The sequence below is a fragment of the Panulirus ornatus genome, chromosome 16, assembly GCF_036320965.1.
Source record: "Panulirus ornatus isolate Po-2019 chromosome 16, ASM3632096v1, whole genome shotgun sequence".
Taxonomy (NCBI): domain Eukaryota; kingdom Metazoa; phylum Arthropoda; class Malacostraca; order Decapoda; family Palinuridae; genus Panulirus; species Panulirus ornatus.
In genome coordinates, this window is record NC_092239.1 from 21,637,025 (window position 1) to 21,653,700 (window position 16,676).

Consider the following 16,676-nt stretch of genomic DNA (forward strand, 5'->3'; position numbering starts at 1 on the left):
AATCACTTTCCTCTCTTCCTACACGTACACATGCCTTACATCCTCGATAAAAACTTTCACTGCTTCTAACAACTTGCCTCTCACACCATATATTCTTAACACCTTCAACAAAGCATCTCTATCAACTCTATCATATGCTTTCTCCAGATCCATGAAGGCTACATACTAATCCATTTACTTTTCTAGGTATTTCTCACATACATTCTTCAAAGCAAACACCTGATCCACACATCCTCTACCACTTCTGAAACCACACTGCTCTTCCCCAATCTGATGCTTTGTACATGCCTTCACCCTCTCAATCAATACCCTCCCATATAATTTACCAGGAATACTCAACAAACTTATACCTCTGTAATTTGAGCACTCACTCTTATCCTCTTTGCCTTTGTACAATGGCACTATGCACGCATTCCGCCAATCCTCAGGCACCTCACCATGAGTCATACATACATTAAATAACCTTACCAACCAGTCAACAATACAGTCACCCCCTTTTTAATAGATTCCACTGCAATACCATCTAAACCTGCTGCCCTGCCGGCTTTCATCTTCCGCAAAGCTTTTACTACCTCTTCCCTGTTTACCAAATCATTTTCCCTAACCTTCTCACTTTGCACACCACCTCGACCAAAACACCCTATACCTGCCACTCTATCATCAAACACATTCAGCGAGGTAACGCAAGGAAACAGACGAAAGAATGGCCCAACCCACCCACATACTCATGTATATACATACACGTCCACACACGCAAATATACATACCTCTACATCTCAATGTACACATATACATACACACACAGACATATACATATATACACATGTACATAATTCATACTGTCTGCCTTTATTTATTCCCATCACTACCTCGCCAAACATGGAATAACAGCCCCCTCCCCCTCTCATGTGTGCGAGGTAGGGCTAGGAAAAGACAACAAAGGCCCCATTCGTTCACACTCAGTCTCTAGCTGCCATGTAATAATGCACCGATACCACGGCTCCCTTTCCACATCCAGTCCCCAGAGAACTTTCCATGGTTTACCCCAGACGCTTCACATGTCCTGGTTCAATCCATTGACAGCACGTCGACCCCGGTATACCACATCGTTACAATTCACTCTATTCCTTGCACGCCTTTCACCCTCCTGCATGTTCAGGCCCCGATCACTCAAAATCTTTTTGACTACATCTTTCCATCTCCAATTTGGTCTCCCACTTCTCCTCGTTCCCTCCACCTCTGCCATATATATCCTCTTTGCCAATCTTTCCTCACTCACTCTCTCCATGTAACCAAACAATTTCAAAACTCCCTCTTCTACTCTCTCAACCACACTGTTTTTATTTCCACACAACTCTCTTACCCTTACATTACTTACTCGATCAAACCACCTCACACCACATATTGTCCTCAAACATCTCATTTCCAGCACATCCACCCTCCTCCGCACAACTCTATCCATAGCCCACGCCTCCCAACCATACAACGTTGCTGGAACCACTATTCCTTCAAACATACCCATTTTTGCTTTCCGTGATAATGCTCTCAACTTCCAAACATTCTTCAAGGCTCCCAGAATTCTCGCCACCTTCCCCACCCTATGATGCACTTCCGCTTCCATTCTTCCATCCGCTGCCAGATCCACTCCCAGATATCTAAAACACTTTACTTCCTCCGGTTTTTCTCCTTTCAAACTTACCTCCCAACTGACTTGACCCTCCATCCTACTGTACCTAATAACCTTGCTCTCATTCACATTTACTCTTAACTTTCTTCTTTCACACACTTTACCAAACTCAGTCACCAGCTTCTGCAGTTTCTCACATGAATCAGCCACCAGCGCTGTATCATCAGCGAACAACAACTGACTCACTTCCCAAGTTCTCTCATCCCCAACAGACTACATACTTGCCCCTCTTTCCAAAACTCTTGCATTCACCTCCCTAACAACCCCATCCATAAACAAATTAAACAACCATGGAGACATCACACACCCCTGCCGCAAACCTACATTCACTGAGAACCAATCACTTTCCTCTCTTCCTACACGTACACATGCTTAACATCCTCGATAAAAACTTCACTGCTTCTAGCAACTTGCCTCCCATACCATATATTCTTAATACCTTCAACAGAGCATCTCTATCAACTCTCTCATATGCCTTCTCCAGATCCATAAATGCTACATACAAATCCATTTGTTTTCTAAGTATTTCTCACATACATTCTTCAAAGCAAACACCTGATCCACACATCCTCTACCACTTCTGAAACCACACTGCTCTTCCCCAATCTGATGCTCTGCACATACCTTCACCCTCTCAATCAATACCCTCCCATATAATTTACCAGGTATACTCAACAAACTTATACCTCTGTAATTTGTGCACTCACTCTTATCCCCTTGCTTTTGTACAATGGCACTATGCAAGCATTCCGCCAATCCTCAGGCACCTCACCATGAATCATACATGCATCAAATAACCTTACCAATCAGTAAACAATACAGTCATCCCCTTTTTTAATAAATTCCATTGCAATACCATCTAAACCTGCTGCCTTGCCGGCTTTCATCATCTGCAAAGCTCTTACTACTTGTTCTCTGTTTACCAAATCATTTTCCCTAACCCTCTAACTTTGCACACCACCTCGACCAAAACACCGTATATCTGCCACTCTATCATCAAACACATTCAGCAAACCTTCAAAATACTCACTCCATCTCCTTCTCACATCACCACTACTTGCTATCACCTCCCCATTAGCCCCCTTCACTGAAGTTCCCATTTGCTCCCTTGTCTTAAGCACTTTATTTACCTCTTCCCAAAACATCTTTTTATTCTCCCTAAAATCTAATGATACTCTTTCACCCCAACTCTCATTTGCCCTCTTTTACACCTCTCGCACCTTTCTCTTGACCTTCTGCCTCTTTCTTTTATACGTCTCCCACTCATTTGCATTTTTTCCCTGCAAAAATCGTCCAAATACCTCTCTCTTCTCTTTCACTAATAATCTTACCTCTTCATCCCACCACTCACTACCCTTTCTAATCAACCCACCTCCCACGTTTTTCATGGCACACGCATCTCTTGCGCAAGTCAACACTGCTTCCCTAAACACATCCCATTCCTCCCCCACTCCCCTTGCCTCCTTTTTTCTCACCCCTTTCCATTCTGTACTCAGTCTCTACTGGTACTTCCTCACAAAAGTCTCCTTCCCAAGCTCACTTACTTTCACCAACCTCTTCACTCCAACATTCTCTCTTCTTTTCTGAAAACCCCTACAAATCTTCACCTTCGCCTCCACAAGATAATGATAAGACATCCCTCCAATTGCACCTCTCAGCACATTAACATCCAATAGCCTCTCTTTCGCGCGCCTATCAATTAACACGTAATCCAATAACGCTCTCTGGTCATCTCTCCTACTTAGATACGTATACTTATGTATTTCTCGCTTTTTAAACCAGGTATTCCCAATCACCAGTCCTTTTTCAGCACATAAATCTATAAGCTCTTCACCATTTCCATTTACAACACTGAACACCCCATGCATGCCAATTATTCCCTCAACTGCCACATTACTCATCTTTGCATTCAAATCACCCATCACTATAACCCGGTCTTGTGCATCAAAACCACTAACACACTCATTCAGCTGCTCCCAAAACACTTGCCTCTCATCATCTTTCTTCTCATGCCCAGGTGCATATGCACCAATAATCACCTATCTCTCTCCATCAACTTTCAGTTTTACCAACATCAATCTAGAGTTTACTTTCTTACACTCTATCACATACTCCCACAACTCCTGTTTCAGGAGTAGTGCTACTACTTCCCTTGCTCTTGTCCTCTCGTTAACCCCTGACTTTACTCCCAAGACATTCCTAAACCACTATTCCCCTTTACCCTTGAGCTTCGTTTCATTCAGAGCCAAAACATCCAGGTTCCTTTCCTCAAATATACTACCTATCTCTCCTTTTTTCTCATCTTGGTTACATCCACACACATTTAGACACCCCAGTCTGAGCGTTTGAGTAGGATGAGCACTCCCCGCGTGACTCCTTCTTCTGTTTCCCCTTTTAGAAAGTTAAAATACAAGGAGGGAAGGGTTTCCAGCCCCCCTCTCCCGTCCCCTTTAGTCGCCTTCTACGACACATGAGGAATGCGTCGGAAGTATTTTTTCTCCCCTATCCCCAGGGATATATATATATATATATATATATATATATATATATATATATATATATATATATTTTTTTTTTTTTTTTTTTTTTTTTTTTTGCTTTGTCGCTGTCTCCCGCGTTTGCGAGGTAGCGCAAGGAAACAGACGAAAGAAATGGCCCAACCCACCCCCATACACATGCCTTGATTCAATCCACTGACAGCACGTCAACCCTGGTATACCACATCGCTCCAATTCACTCTATTCCTTGCACGCCTTTCACCCTCCTGCATGTTCAGGCCCCGATCACTCAAAATCTTTTTCACTCCATCTTTCCACCTCCAGTTTGATCTCCCACTTCTCCTCGTTCCCTCCACCTCTGCCACATATATCCTCTTAGTCAATCTTTCCTCACTCATTCTCTCCATGTGACCGAACCATTTCAAAACACCCTCTTCTGCTCTCTCCACCACACTCTTTTTATTACCACACATCTCTCTTACCCGATTATTACTTACTCGATCAAACCACCTCACACCACATATTGTCCTCAAACATCTCATTTCCAGCATATCCACCCTCCTCTGCACATCTCTATCTATAGCCCACGCCTCGCAACCATATAACATTGTTGGGACCAATATATATATATATATATATATATATATATATATATATATATATATTTTTTTTTTTTTTTTTTTTTTTCATACTTTGTCGCTGTCTCCCGCGTTTGCGAGGTAGCGGAAGGAAAACAGACGAAAGAAATGGCCCAACCCCCCCCATACACATGTACATACACACGTCCACACACACAAATATACATACCTACACAGCTTTCCATGGTTTACCCCGGACGCTTCACATGCCTTGATTCAATCCACTGACAGCACGTCAACCCCGGTATACCACATCGCTCCAATTCACTCTATTCCTTGCCCTCCTTTCACCCTCCTGCATGTTCAGGCCCCGATCACACAAAATCTTTTTCACTCCATCTTTCCACCTCCAATTTGGTCTCCCTCTTCTCCTCGTTCCCTCCACCTCCGACACATATATCCTCTTGGTCAATCTTTCCTCACTCATTCTCTCCATGTGCCCAAACCATTTTAAAACACCCTCTTCTGCTCTCTCAACCACGCTCTTTTTATTTCCACACATCTCTCTTACCCTTACGTTACTTACTCGATCAAACCACCTCACACCACACATTGTCCTCAAACATCTCATTTCCAGCACATCCATCCTCCTGCGCACAACTCTATCCATAGCCCACGCCTCGCAACCATACAACATTGTTGGAACTACTATTCCTTCAAACATACCCATTTTTGCTTTCCGGGATAATGTTCTCGACTTCCACACATTTTTCAAGGCTCCCAAAATTTTCGCCCCCTCCCCCACCCTATGATCCACTTCCGCTTCCATGGTTCCATCCGCTGACAGATCCACTCCCAGATATCTAAAACACTTCACTTCCTCCAGTTTTTCACCATTCAAACTCACCTCCCAATTGACTTGACCCTCAACCCTACTGTACCTAATAACCTTGCTCTTATTCACATTTACTCTTAACTTTCTTCTTCCACACACTTTACCAAACTCCGTCACCAGCTTCTGCAGTTTCTCACATGAATCCGCCACCAGCGCTGTATCATCAGCGAACAACAACTGACTCACTTCCCAAGCTCTCTCATCCCCAACAGACTTCATACTTGCCCCTCTTTCCAAGACTCTTGCATTTACCTCCCTAACAACCCCATCCATAAACAAATTAAACAACCATGGAGACATCACACACCCCTGCCGCAAACCTACATTCACTGAGAACCAATCACTTTCCTCTCTTCCTACACGTACACATGCCTTACATCCTCGATAAAAACTTTTCACTGCTTCTAACAACTTGCCTCCCACACCATATATTCTTAATACCTTCCACAGAGCATCTCTATCAACTCTATCATATGCCTTCTCCAGATCCATAAATGCTACATACAAATCCATTTGCTTTTCTAAGTATTTCTCACATACATTCTTCAAAGCAAACACCTGATCCACACATCCTCTACCACTTCTGAAACCACACTGCTCTTCCCCAATCTGATGCTCTGTACATGCCTTCACCCTTTCAATCAATACCCTCCCATATAATTTACCAGGAATACTCAACAAACTTATACCTCTGTAATTTGAGCACTCACTCTTATCCCCTTTGCCTTTGTACAATGGCACTATGCACGCATTCCGCCAATCCTCAGGCACCTCACCATGAGTCATACATACATTAAATAACCTTACCAACCAGTCAACAATACAGTCACCCCCTTTTTTAATAAATTCCACTGCAATACCATCCAAACCTGCTGCCTTGCCGGCTTTCATCTTCCGCAAAGCTTTTACTACCTCTTCTCTGTTTACCAAATCATTTTCCCTAACCCTCTCACTTTGCACACCACCTCGACCCAAACACCCTATATCTGCTACTCTGTCATCAGACACATTCAACAAACCTTCAAAATACTCATTCCATCTCCTTCTCACATCACCACTACTTGTTATCACCTCCCCATTTACGCCCTTCACTGAAGTTCCGATTTGCTCCCTTGTCTTACGCACCCTATTTACCTCCTTCCAGAACATCTTTTTATTCTCCCTAAAATTTACTGATAGTCTCTCACCCCAACTCTCATTTGCCCTTTTTTTCACCTCTTGCACCTTTCTCTTGACCTCCTGTCTCTTTCTTTTATACTTCTCCCACTCAATTGCATTTTTTCCCTGCAAAAATCGTCCAAATGCCTCTCTCTTCTCTTTCACTAATACTCTTACTTCTTCATCCCACCACTCACTACCCTTTCTAAACAGCCCACCTCCCACTCTTCTCATGCCACAAGCATCTTTTGCGCAATCCATCACTGATTCCCTAAATACATCCCATTCCTCCCCCACTCCCCTTACTTCCATTGTTCTCACCTTTTTCCATTCTGTACACAGTCTCTCCTGATACTTCTTCACACAGGTCTCCTTCCCAAGCTCACTTACTCTCACCACCTTCTTCACCCCAACATTCACTCTTCTTTTCTGAAAACCCATACTAATCTTCACCTTAGCCTCCACAAGATAATGATCAGACATCCCTCCAGTTGCACCTCTCAGCACATTGACATCCATATATATATATATATGTATATATATATATATATATATATATATATATATATATATATATATATATATATATGTATGTGTGTGTGTGTGTGTGTGTGTGTGTGTGTGTGTGTGTGTGTGTGTGTGTGTGTGTGTGTGTGTGTGAGTGTGTGTGTGTGTGTGTGTGTGTGTGTGTGTGTATCGTAAGCGTTGTTTATATTGTTTCATGTTCATTTATTCTGATAGAAGTTATTCTCGCTTTCAGAAGATTTAGGAAGTTTATTTGAAGTCTTTTTTAATTCTTTGAGCAAATATCTGAGATGCAGAAACTCACCACATATTCATTCCGCAACAGAGTGACGCGGCCACCGTATGGAATCGAGTTTAAGAAGTTCTTAATGAAATCTGATAACGAGGTGCTTCGAAAACTTGGCGAGATGGTTTTTATCGGACCAAGTGTCCTGGAGGGTCTGCAGCAAGCCTTAGAGCATAAGTGAGTTCCAATCTGTTAAGTCTTTGCGTGCATCACCTGGGTCAAGTTGTGACTGATATATTCTGTGTTAGGTAAACACTTTGCACGATCATCGATTTAACTGTTTCATAGGGAAAAAAACTTCTCTTTGAGTTACATATGATTGTTTCAAAGACCATTTTAAACATAATTTCGTTAACTTAAAAGCGATGACAAGTCTACCATCTAACTCATATACGACTCATTGTCACTGAGAGGAGAGACTTTGGTAAGGGAGAGAGCGATGATGATGATGATGATGATGTGCTGTTCAAATGAGTGAGGAGGTTCCCCTTGTTTATTACTCTCTAATCTCCTCAGATTTTCATATATTCATAGATAAACATCATCAAGTGATATGAAAATCTTGCTTCGCTCTTGCAATTCAGCCACGGTGTTCTAAGATGTTTAGTGACTGAGTTGAAAACGCGGCAGCAGTCAATCACTTTCATTATTCACAGCCTCACAAAACTCGCGCATGACACAGCGTTAGGTACCAATATTGTGCAGGTACTGACACAGATGACACAGACACCATCTCAGTAATGTAGGCAACGCACACCGGTCTTGGTTGTTAATTCCTCGCACAACGCAGTGAGAATGTAGTGAGGCTGTATGTTTATATTTTCTTTGTACACATCCTGATGAAACACACCTTGCCGTCCCTCAGGCGTGTTCGATCTTTTGACTGAAGACCATTAGTCTGAATAGGTAAACTGGAGATGAAATAAACAAATCGATCACAAATCGCCCCTTTTCACATGTCATAAGAGTATCTTTACACGCCATGCTCACGCATTAAGAAGCCTATGGTCCAAAATCTGACGATCAGTACGCGAGAGCAGGTCTTGGCCTCGCGTGGGAGAAGGCCATGTTTGCATGCAGTCGGTAGTTTCACATCTAAATTAAATAGTAGACGTGGGGATAAGGGCTACACCAACTGCGTATTACCTTGCGGTCCGTTTGAACATTCTTACCTTGTGGCTCCCAGCCAGGCGGTGGTAGAGGGCCGCCGCTACATGGAACACATCATCGCCGAGAACTTCACCCGGCCAGACGGCAGCACAGACTTGTACATAGGCCGACAGCCCATCACTCTTGGCTTGGCTGCCTGGATCATCCCCCAAGACGCTCCCTACATCCCACAGTTCAATCGATGCATCATGGTCGTCATCGAGGTGAGCTGCTGACCTTCCGGGTTACGATGCAAGGTGCTGAAGTGAATGTGAATCATGATGGATAGAAAGGAAAAAAAGTATTGATTTTTACGAATATATATATATATATATATATTTTATATATATATATATATATATATATATATATATATATATATATATATATATATATATATATATATATATATATTACATTTATCTATTCATTATGCTTAGTCGCTGTCTCCCACGTTAGCGAAGTAACGCAAGGAAACCTACGAAATGATGGCCCAACCACCCACATACAGATGTATATACACAACCGCCCAGACATGCACATATACATACTTATACATTTCAACGTATATATACACATACATACACATACACATACACATATGCACATATACCTATTCATACTTGCTGCCTTCATCCATTCCTTCTGCCACCCCGCCACGCATGATATGGCACCCCCTACCCCGGCGTGCGCACGAGGTAACGCTTGGAAAAGACAACGAAGGCCCCATTCGTTCACACTCAATCCCGAGCTGTCATGTGAAATTCACCGAAACCACAGCTCCCTTTTCACCTCCAGGCCCCACAAAACTTTCCATGGTTTATCCCAGACAATCAACTTGCCCTGGTTCAATCCATTGACAGCACGTCCACCCCGGTATACCACATCGTTCCAATTCACTCTATTCCTTGCACGCCTTTCACCCTCCTCTAAGTTCAGGCCCCGATTGCTCAAAATCCTTTTACTCCATCCTCCCACCTCCAATCTGGTCTCCCGCTTCTCGTTCCCTCTACCTCTGACACATATATCTTCTTTGTCAATATTTCCTCACTCATGCTCTCCATGTAACCAAACCGTTTCAATACAGCTTCTTCTGCTTTCTCGACCACACTATTTTTATTATGACAAATCTTTCTTACCCTTTCATTACTTGATCAAACCACCTCACACCACTTATTGTCCTCAAACATTTCATTTCCGACACATCTACCCTCCTCCGCACAACTCTATCTATAGTCGATGCTTCACAACCATATAACATCGTTAGAACCACTATTCCTTCAAATGTACCCATTTTTGCATTCCGAGATAACGTTCTCTTCTTCCACATATTCTTCAGCGCTCCCAGGGCCTTCGCCCCCTCCCACACACTGTGACTCACTTCCGCTTCCATGGTTTCATCCGCTGCTAAATCCACTCCCAGATATCTAAAACACTTCACCTCCTCCAGTTTTTCTCCATTCAAACTTAACTCCAAGTGTACATGTCCCCTCAACCCTACTGAACCTATTAACATTGCTCTTATTCACATTTACTCTCAGTTTTCTTCTTTCACACACTTTACCAACGCAGTCACCAGCTTCGGCATTTTCTCACCCGAATCAGCCACCAGTGCTACATCATCAGCGAACAACAACTGACTCACTTCCCAAGCTCTCTCATCCACAACAGATCGCATACTTGCCCCTCTCTCCAAAGGTCTTGCCTTCACCTCCCTAACAACCCCATCCATATATCGATAAACAAATTAAACAACCATGGAGATATCACGCACCCCTGCCGCAAACCGATATTCACTGGGAACAAATCACTTTCCTCTCTTCCTACTCGCAAACATGCCTTACATCGTTGATAAAATCTTTTCACTGCTTCTAACAACTTGCCTTCCACACCATATACTCTTAATACCTTCCACGGAGCATCTGTTTCAACTCTATCATATGCCTTCTCCAGATCCATAAATGCTACTAACAATTATACATAAATAATCAAACTTGGGGATAAGAGAGAAAGAATACTGCCCACGAAACCCCTGCTTTTCGCAAAAAGCAATTAAGAGAGGAGGGAATGACAGGCTGGAAATCCTCACTTCCTGGATTACATTTCAAAAGAAGGTCAAGCAAACTACTTTCGGTCATAGTCTTTGTCATCTGTTCTTAACGTTACCTAGTTCACGTGGGAAATGGCGAGCGTATATGAAAAAAAGAAAATATTTATATATATATATATATATATATATATATATATATATATATATATATATATATATATATATATATATATATATATAAATATATATATATATATATATATATATATATATATATATATATATATATACATATATATATATATATATATATATATATATATATATATATATATATATATATATATATATATATATATATATATATATATGAATGAATGAAGATGAATGGATGAAGAAGTAAGATTATTTGTGAAAGAGATGAGAGAGGCATTTCGACGATTTTTGCAGGGAGAAAATGCTAATGAATGGGATATGTATAAAAGAAAGAGACAGGAAGTCAAGAGAAAGGTGCGAGAGGTGAAAAAGAGGGCAAATGAGAGTTTAGGTGAGAGAGTATCATTAAATTTCAGGGAGAATAAAAAGATGTTCTGGAAGGAGGTAAATAAAGTGCGTAAGACAAGAGAGCAAATGGGAACTTCAGTGAAGGGGGCTAATGAGGAGGTGATAATAAGTAGTGGTGATGTGAGAAGGAGATGGAGTGAATATTTTGAAGGTTTGTTGAATGTGTCTGATGATAGAGTGCCAGATATAGGGTGTTTTGGTCGAGGTGGTGTGCAAAGTGAGAGGGTTAGGGAAAATGATTTGGTAAACAGAGAAGAGGTAGTAAAAGCTTTGCGGAAGATGAAAGCCGTCAAGGCAGCAGGTTTGGATGGTATTGCAGTGGAATTTATTAGAAAAGGGGGTAACTGTATTGTTGACTGGTTGGTAAGGATATTTGATGTATGTATGATTCATGGTGAGGTGCCTGAGGATTGGCGGAATGCGTGCATAGTGCCATTGTGCAAAGGCAAAGGAGATAAGAGTGAGTGCTCAAATTACAGAGGTATAAGTTTGTTGAGTATTCCTGGTAAATTATATGGGAGGGTATTGACTGAGAGGGTGAAGGCATGCACAGAGCATCAGATTGGGGAAGAGCAGTGTAGTTTCAGAAGTGGTAGAGTATGTGTGGATCAGGTGTTTGCTTTGAAGAATGTATGTGAGAAATACTTAGAAAAGAATATGGATTTGTATGTAGCATTTATGGATCTGGAGAAGGCATATGATAGAGTTGATAGAGATGCTCTGTGGAAGGTATTAAGAATATATGGTGTGGGAGGCAAGTTTTTAGCAGTGAAAAGTCTTTATCGAGAATGTAAGGCATGTGTACGTGTAGGAAGAGAGGAAAGTGATTGGTTCTCAGTGAATGTAGGTTTGCGGCAGGGGTGTGTGATGTCTCCATGGTTGTTTAATTTGTTTATGGATGGGGTTGTTAGGGAGGTAAATGCAAGAGTTTTGGAAAGAGTTGCAAGTATGAAGTCTGTTGGGGATGAGAGAGCTTGGGAAGTGAGTCAGTTGTTGTTCGCTGATGATACAGCGCTGGTGGCTGATTCATGTGAGAAACTGCAGAAGCTGGTGACTCAGTTTGGTAAAGTGTGTGAAAGAAGAAAGTTAAGAGTAAATCTGAATAAGAGCAAGGTTATTAGGTACAGTAGGGATGAGGGTCAAGTCAATTGGGAGGTAAGTTTGAATGGAGAAAAACTGGAGGAAGTGAAGTGTTTTAGATATCTGGGAGTGGATCTGGCAGCGGATGGAACCATGGAAGCGGAAGTGAATCATATGGTGGGGGAGGGGGCGAAAATCCTGGGAGCCTTGAAGAATGTGTGGAAGTCGAGAACATTATCTCCGAATACAAAAATGGCTATGTTTGAAGGAATAGTGGTTCCAACAATGTTGTATGGTTGTGAGGCGTGGGCTATGGGTAGAGTTGTGCGCAGGAGGGTGGATGTGCTGGAAATGAGATGTTTGAGGAAAACATGTGATGTGAGGTGGTTTGATCGAGTAAGTAATGTAAGGGTATGAGAGATGTGTGGAAATAAAAAGAGTGTGGTTGAGAGAGCAGAAGAGGGTGTTTGGAAACGATTTGGTCACATGGAGAGAATGAGTGAGGAAAGATTGACCAAGAGGATATATGTGTCAGAAGTGGAGGAAACGAGGAGAAGTGGGAGACCAGATTAGAGGTGGAAAGATGGAGTGAAAAAGATTTTGAGTGATCGGGGCCTGAACATGCAGGAGGGTGAAAGGCGGGCAAGGAATAGAGTGAATTGGATCGATGTGGTATACCGAGGTTGACGTGCTGTCAATGGATTGAATCAGGGCATGTGAAGCGTCTGGGGTAAACCATGGAATGATATGTGGGGCCTGGATGTGGAAAGGGAGCTGTGGTTTCGGGCATTATTGCATGACATATATATATATATATATATATATATATATATATATATATATATATATATATATATAATATATATATATATATATATATATATATATATATATATATATATATATATATATATATATATATATATATATATATATATATATATATATATATATATATATATATATATATATATATATATATATATATATATATATATATATATATATTTTTTTTTTTTTTTATTATACTTTGTCGCTGTCTCCCGCGTTTGCGAGGTAGCGCAAGGAAACAGACGAAAGAAATGGCCCAACCCCCCCCCCCATACACATGTATATACATACGTCCACACACGCAAATATACATACCTACACAGCTTTCCATGGTTTACCCCAGACGCCTCACATGCCTTGATTCAATCCACTGACAGCACGTCAAACCCGGTATACCACATCGCTCCAATTCACTCTATTCCTTGCCCTCCTTTCACCCTCCTGCATGTTCAGGCCCCGATCACACAAAATCTTTTTCACTCCATCTTTCCACCTCCAATTTGGTCTCCCTCTTCTCCTTGTTCCCTCCACCTCCGACACATATATCCTCTTGGTCAATCTTTCCTCACTCATCCTCTCCATGTGCCCAAACCACTTCAAAACACCCTCTTCTGCTCTCTCAACCACGCTCTTTTTATTTCCACACATCTCTCTTATCCTTACGTTACTCACTCGATCAAACCACCTCACACCACACATTGTCCTCAAACATCTCATTTCCAGCACATCCATCCTCCTGCGCACAACTCTATCCATAGCCCACGCCTCGCAACCATACAACATTGTTGGAACCACTATTCCTTCAAACATACCCATTTTTGCTTTCCGAGATAATGTTCTCGACTTCCACACATTCTTCAAGGCCCCCAGGATTTTCGCCCCCTCCCCCACCCTATGATCCACTTCCGCTTCCATGGTTCCATCCGCTGCCAGATCCACTCCCAGATATCTAAAACACTTCACTTCCTCCAGTTTTTCTCCATTCAAACTCACCTCCCAATTGACTTGACCCTCAACCCTACTGTACCTAATAACCTTGCTCTTATTCACATTTACTCTTAACTTTCTTCTTCCACACACTTTTCCAAACTCAGTCACCAGCTTCTGCAGTTTCTCACATGAATCAGCCACCAGCGCTGTATCATCAGCGAACAACAACTGACTCACTTCCCAAGCTCTCTCATCCCCAACAGACTTCATACTTGCCCCTCTTCCAAAACTCTTGCATTTACCTCCCTAACAACCCCATCCATAAACAAATTAAACAACCATGGATACATCACACACCCCTGCCGCAAACCTACATTCACTGAGAACCAATCACTTTCCTCTCTTCCTACACGTACACATGCCTTACATCCTCGATAAAAACTTTTCACTGCTTCTAACAACTTGCCTCCCACACCATATATTCTTAATACCTTCCACAGAGCATCTCTATCAACTCTATCATATGCCTTCTCCAGATCCATAAATGCTACATACAAATCCATTTGCTTTTCTAAGTATTTCTCACATACATTCTTCAAAGCAAACACCTGATCCACACATCCTCTACCACTTCTGAAACCACACTGCTCTTCCCCAATCTCATGCTCTGTACATGCCTTCACCCTCTCAATCAATACCCTCCCATATAATTTACCAGGAATACTCAACAAACTTATACCTCTGTAATTTGAGCACTCACTCTTATCCCCTTTGCCTTTGTACAATGGCACTATGCACGCATTCCGCCAATCCTCAGGCACCTCACCATGAGTCATACATACATTAAATAACCTTACCAACCAGTCAACAATACAGTCACCCCCTTTTTTAATAAATTCCACTGTAATACCATCCAAACCTGCTGCCTTGCCGGCTTTCATCTTCCGCAAAGCTTTCACTACCTCTTCTCTGTTTACCAAATCATTTTCCCTAACCCTCTCACTTTGCACACCACCTCGACCAAAACACCCTATATCTGCCACTCTATCTATATATATATATATATGTAGGTTTGCGGCAGGGGTGTGTGATGTCTCCCTGGTTGTTTAATTTGTTTATGGACGGGGTTGTTAGGTAGGTGAATGCAAGAGTTTTGGAAAGAGGGGCAAGTATGGTCTGTTGTGGATGAGAGAGCTTGGGAAGTGAGTCAGTTGTTGTTCGCTGATGATACAGCGCTGGTGGCTGATTCATGTGAGAAACTGCAGAAGCTGGAGACTGAGTTTGGTAAAGTGTGTGAAAGAAGAAAGTTGAGAGTAAATGTAAATAAGAGCAAGGTTATTAGGTACAGTAGGGTTAAGGGTCAAGTCAGTTGGGAGGTAAGTTTAAATGTAGAAAAACTGGAGCAAGTAAAGTGTTTTAGATATCTGGGAGTGGATCTGGCAGCGGATGGAACCATGGAAGCGGAAGTGAATCATAGGGTCGGGGAGGGGGCGAAAATTTTAGGAGCCTTGAAGAAAGTGGAAGTCGAGAACATTATATCGGAAAGCAAAAATGGGTATGTTTGAAGGAATAGTGGTTCCAACAATGTTGTATGGTTGGGAGGCGTGGGCTATGGATTGAGTTGTGCGCAAGAGGGTGGATGTGCTGGAAATGAGATGTTTGAGGACAATATGTGTTGTGAGGTGGTTTGATCGAGTAAGTAATGTAAGGGTAAGAGAGATGTGTGGAAATAAAAAGAGTGTGGTTGAGAGAGCAGAAGAGGGTGTTTTGAAACGATTTGGTCACATGGAGAGAATGAGCGAGGAAAGATTGACCGAGAGGATATATGTGTCAGAGGTGGAGGGAACAAGGAGAAATGGGATACCAATACAATATGTGGACAATATGTGGTGTGAGGTGGTTTGATCGAGTAAGTAATGTAAGTGTTTGAGAGATGTGTGGAAATAAAAAGAGTGTGGTTGAGAGAGCAGAAGAGGGTGTTTTGAAATGATTTGGTCACATGGAGAGAATGAGTGAGGAAAGATTGACCAAGAGGATGTATGTGTCAGAGGTGGAGGGAACAAGGAGAAATGGGATACCAAATTGGAGGTGGAGAGATGGAGTGAAAAAGATTTTGAGTGATCGGGGCCTGAACATGCAGGAGGGTGAAAGGCGTGCAGGGAATAGAGTGAATTGGAACGATGTGGTACACCGGCGTCGACGTGCTGTCCATGGATTGACCCAGGGCATGTGAAGCGCCTGGGGTAAACCGTGGAAAGTTCTGTGGGGCCTGGAAGTGGAAAGGGAGCTGTGGTTTCGGTGCATTATTACATGACAGGTAGAGACTGAGTGTGAACGAATGGGGCCTTTGCTGTCTTTTCCTAGCGCTATCTCGCACACATGAAGGGGGAGGGGGCTGTTATTCCATATGTGGCGAGGCGGCGATGGGAGTAAATAAAGGCAGAC

At 42.2% G+C, this 16,676-nt stretch overlaps 1 protein-coding gene across 1 annotated transcript in view; it reads left to right on the forward strand.

Annotated features, from left to right (window-relative positions):
* Window positions 1-16,676, forward strand: part of LOC139753909 (uncharacterized) — a 227,261-nt gene that overhangs the window by 70,992 nt on the left and 139,593 nt on the right. The window contains 2 exon segments of the mRNA XM_071670867.1: window positions 7,632-7,804; window positions 8,814-9,000. Coding sequence (XP_071526968.1) covers window positions 7,632-7,804; window positions 8,814-9,000 — 360 coding nt within the window.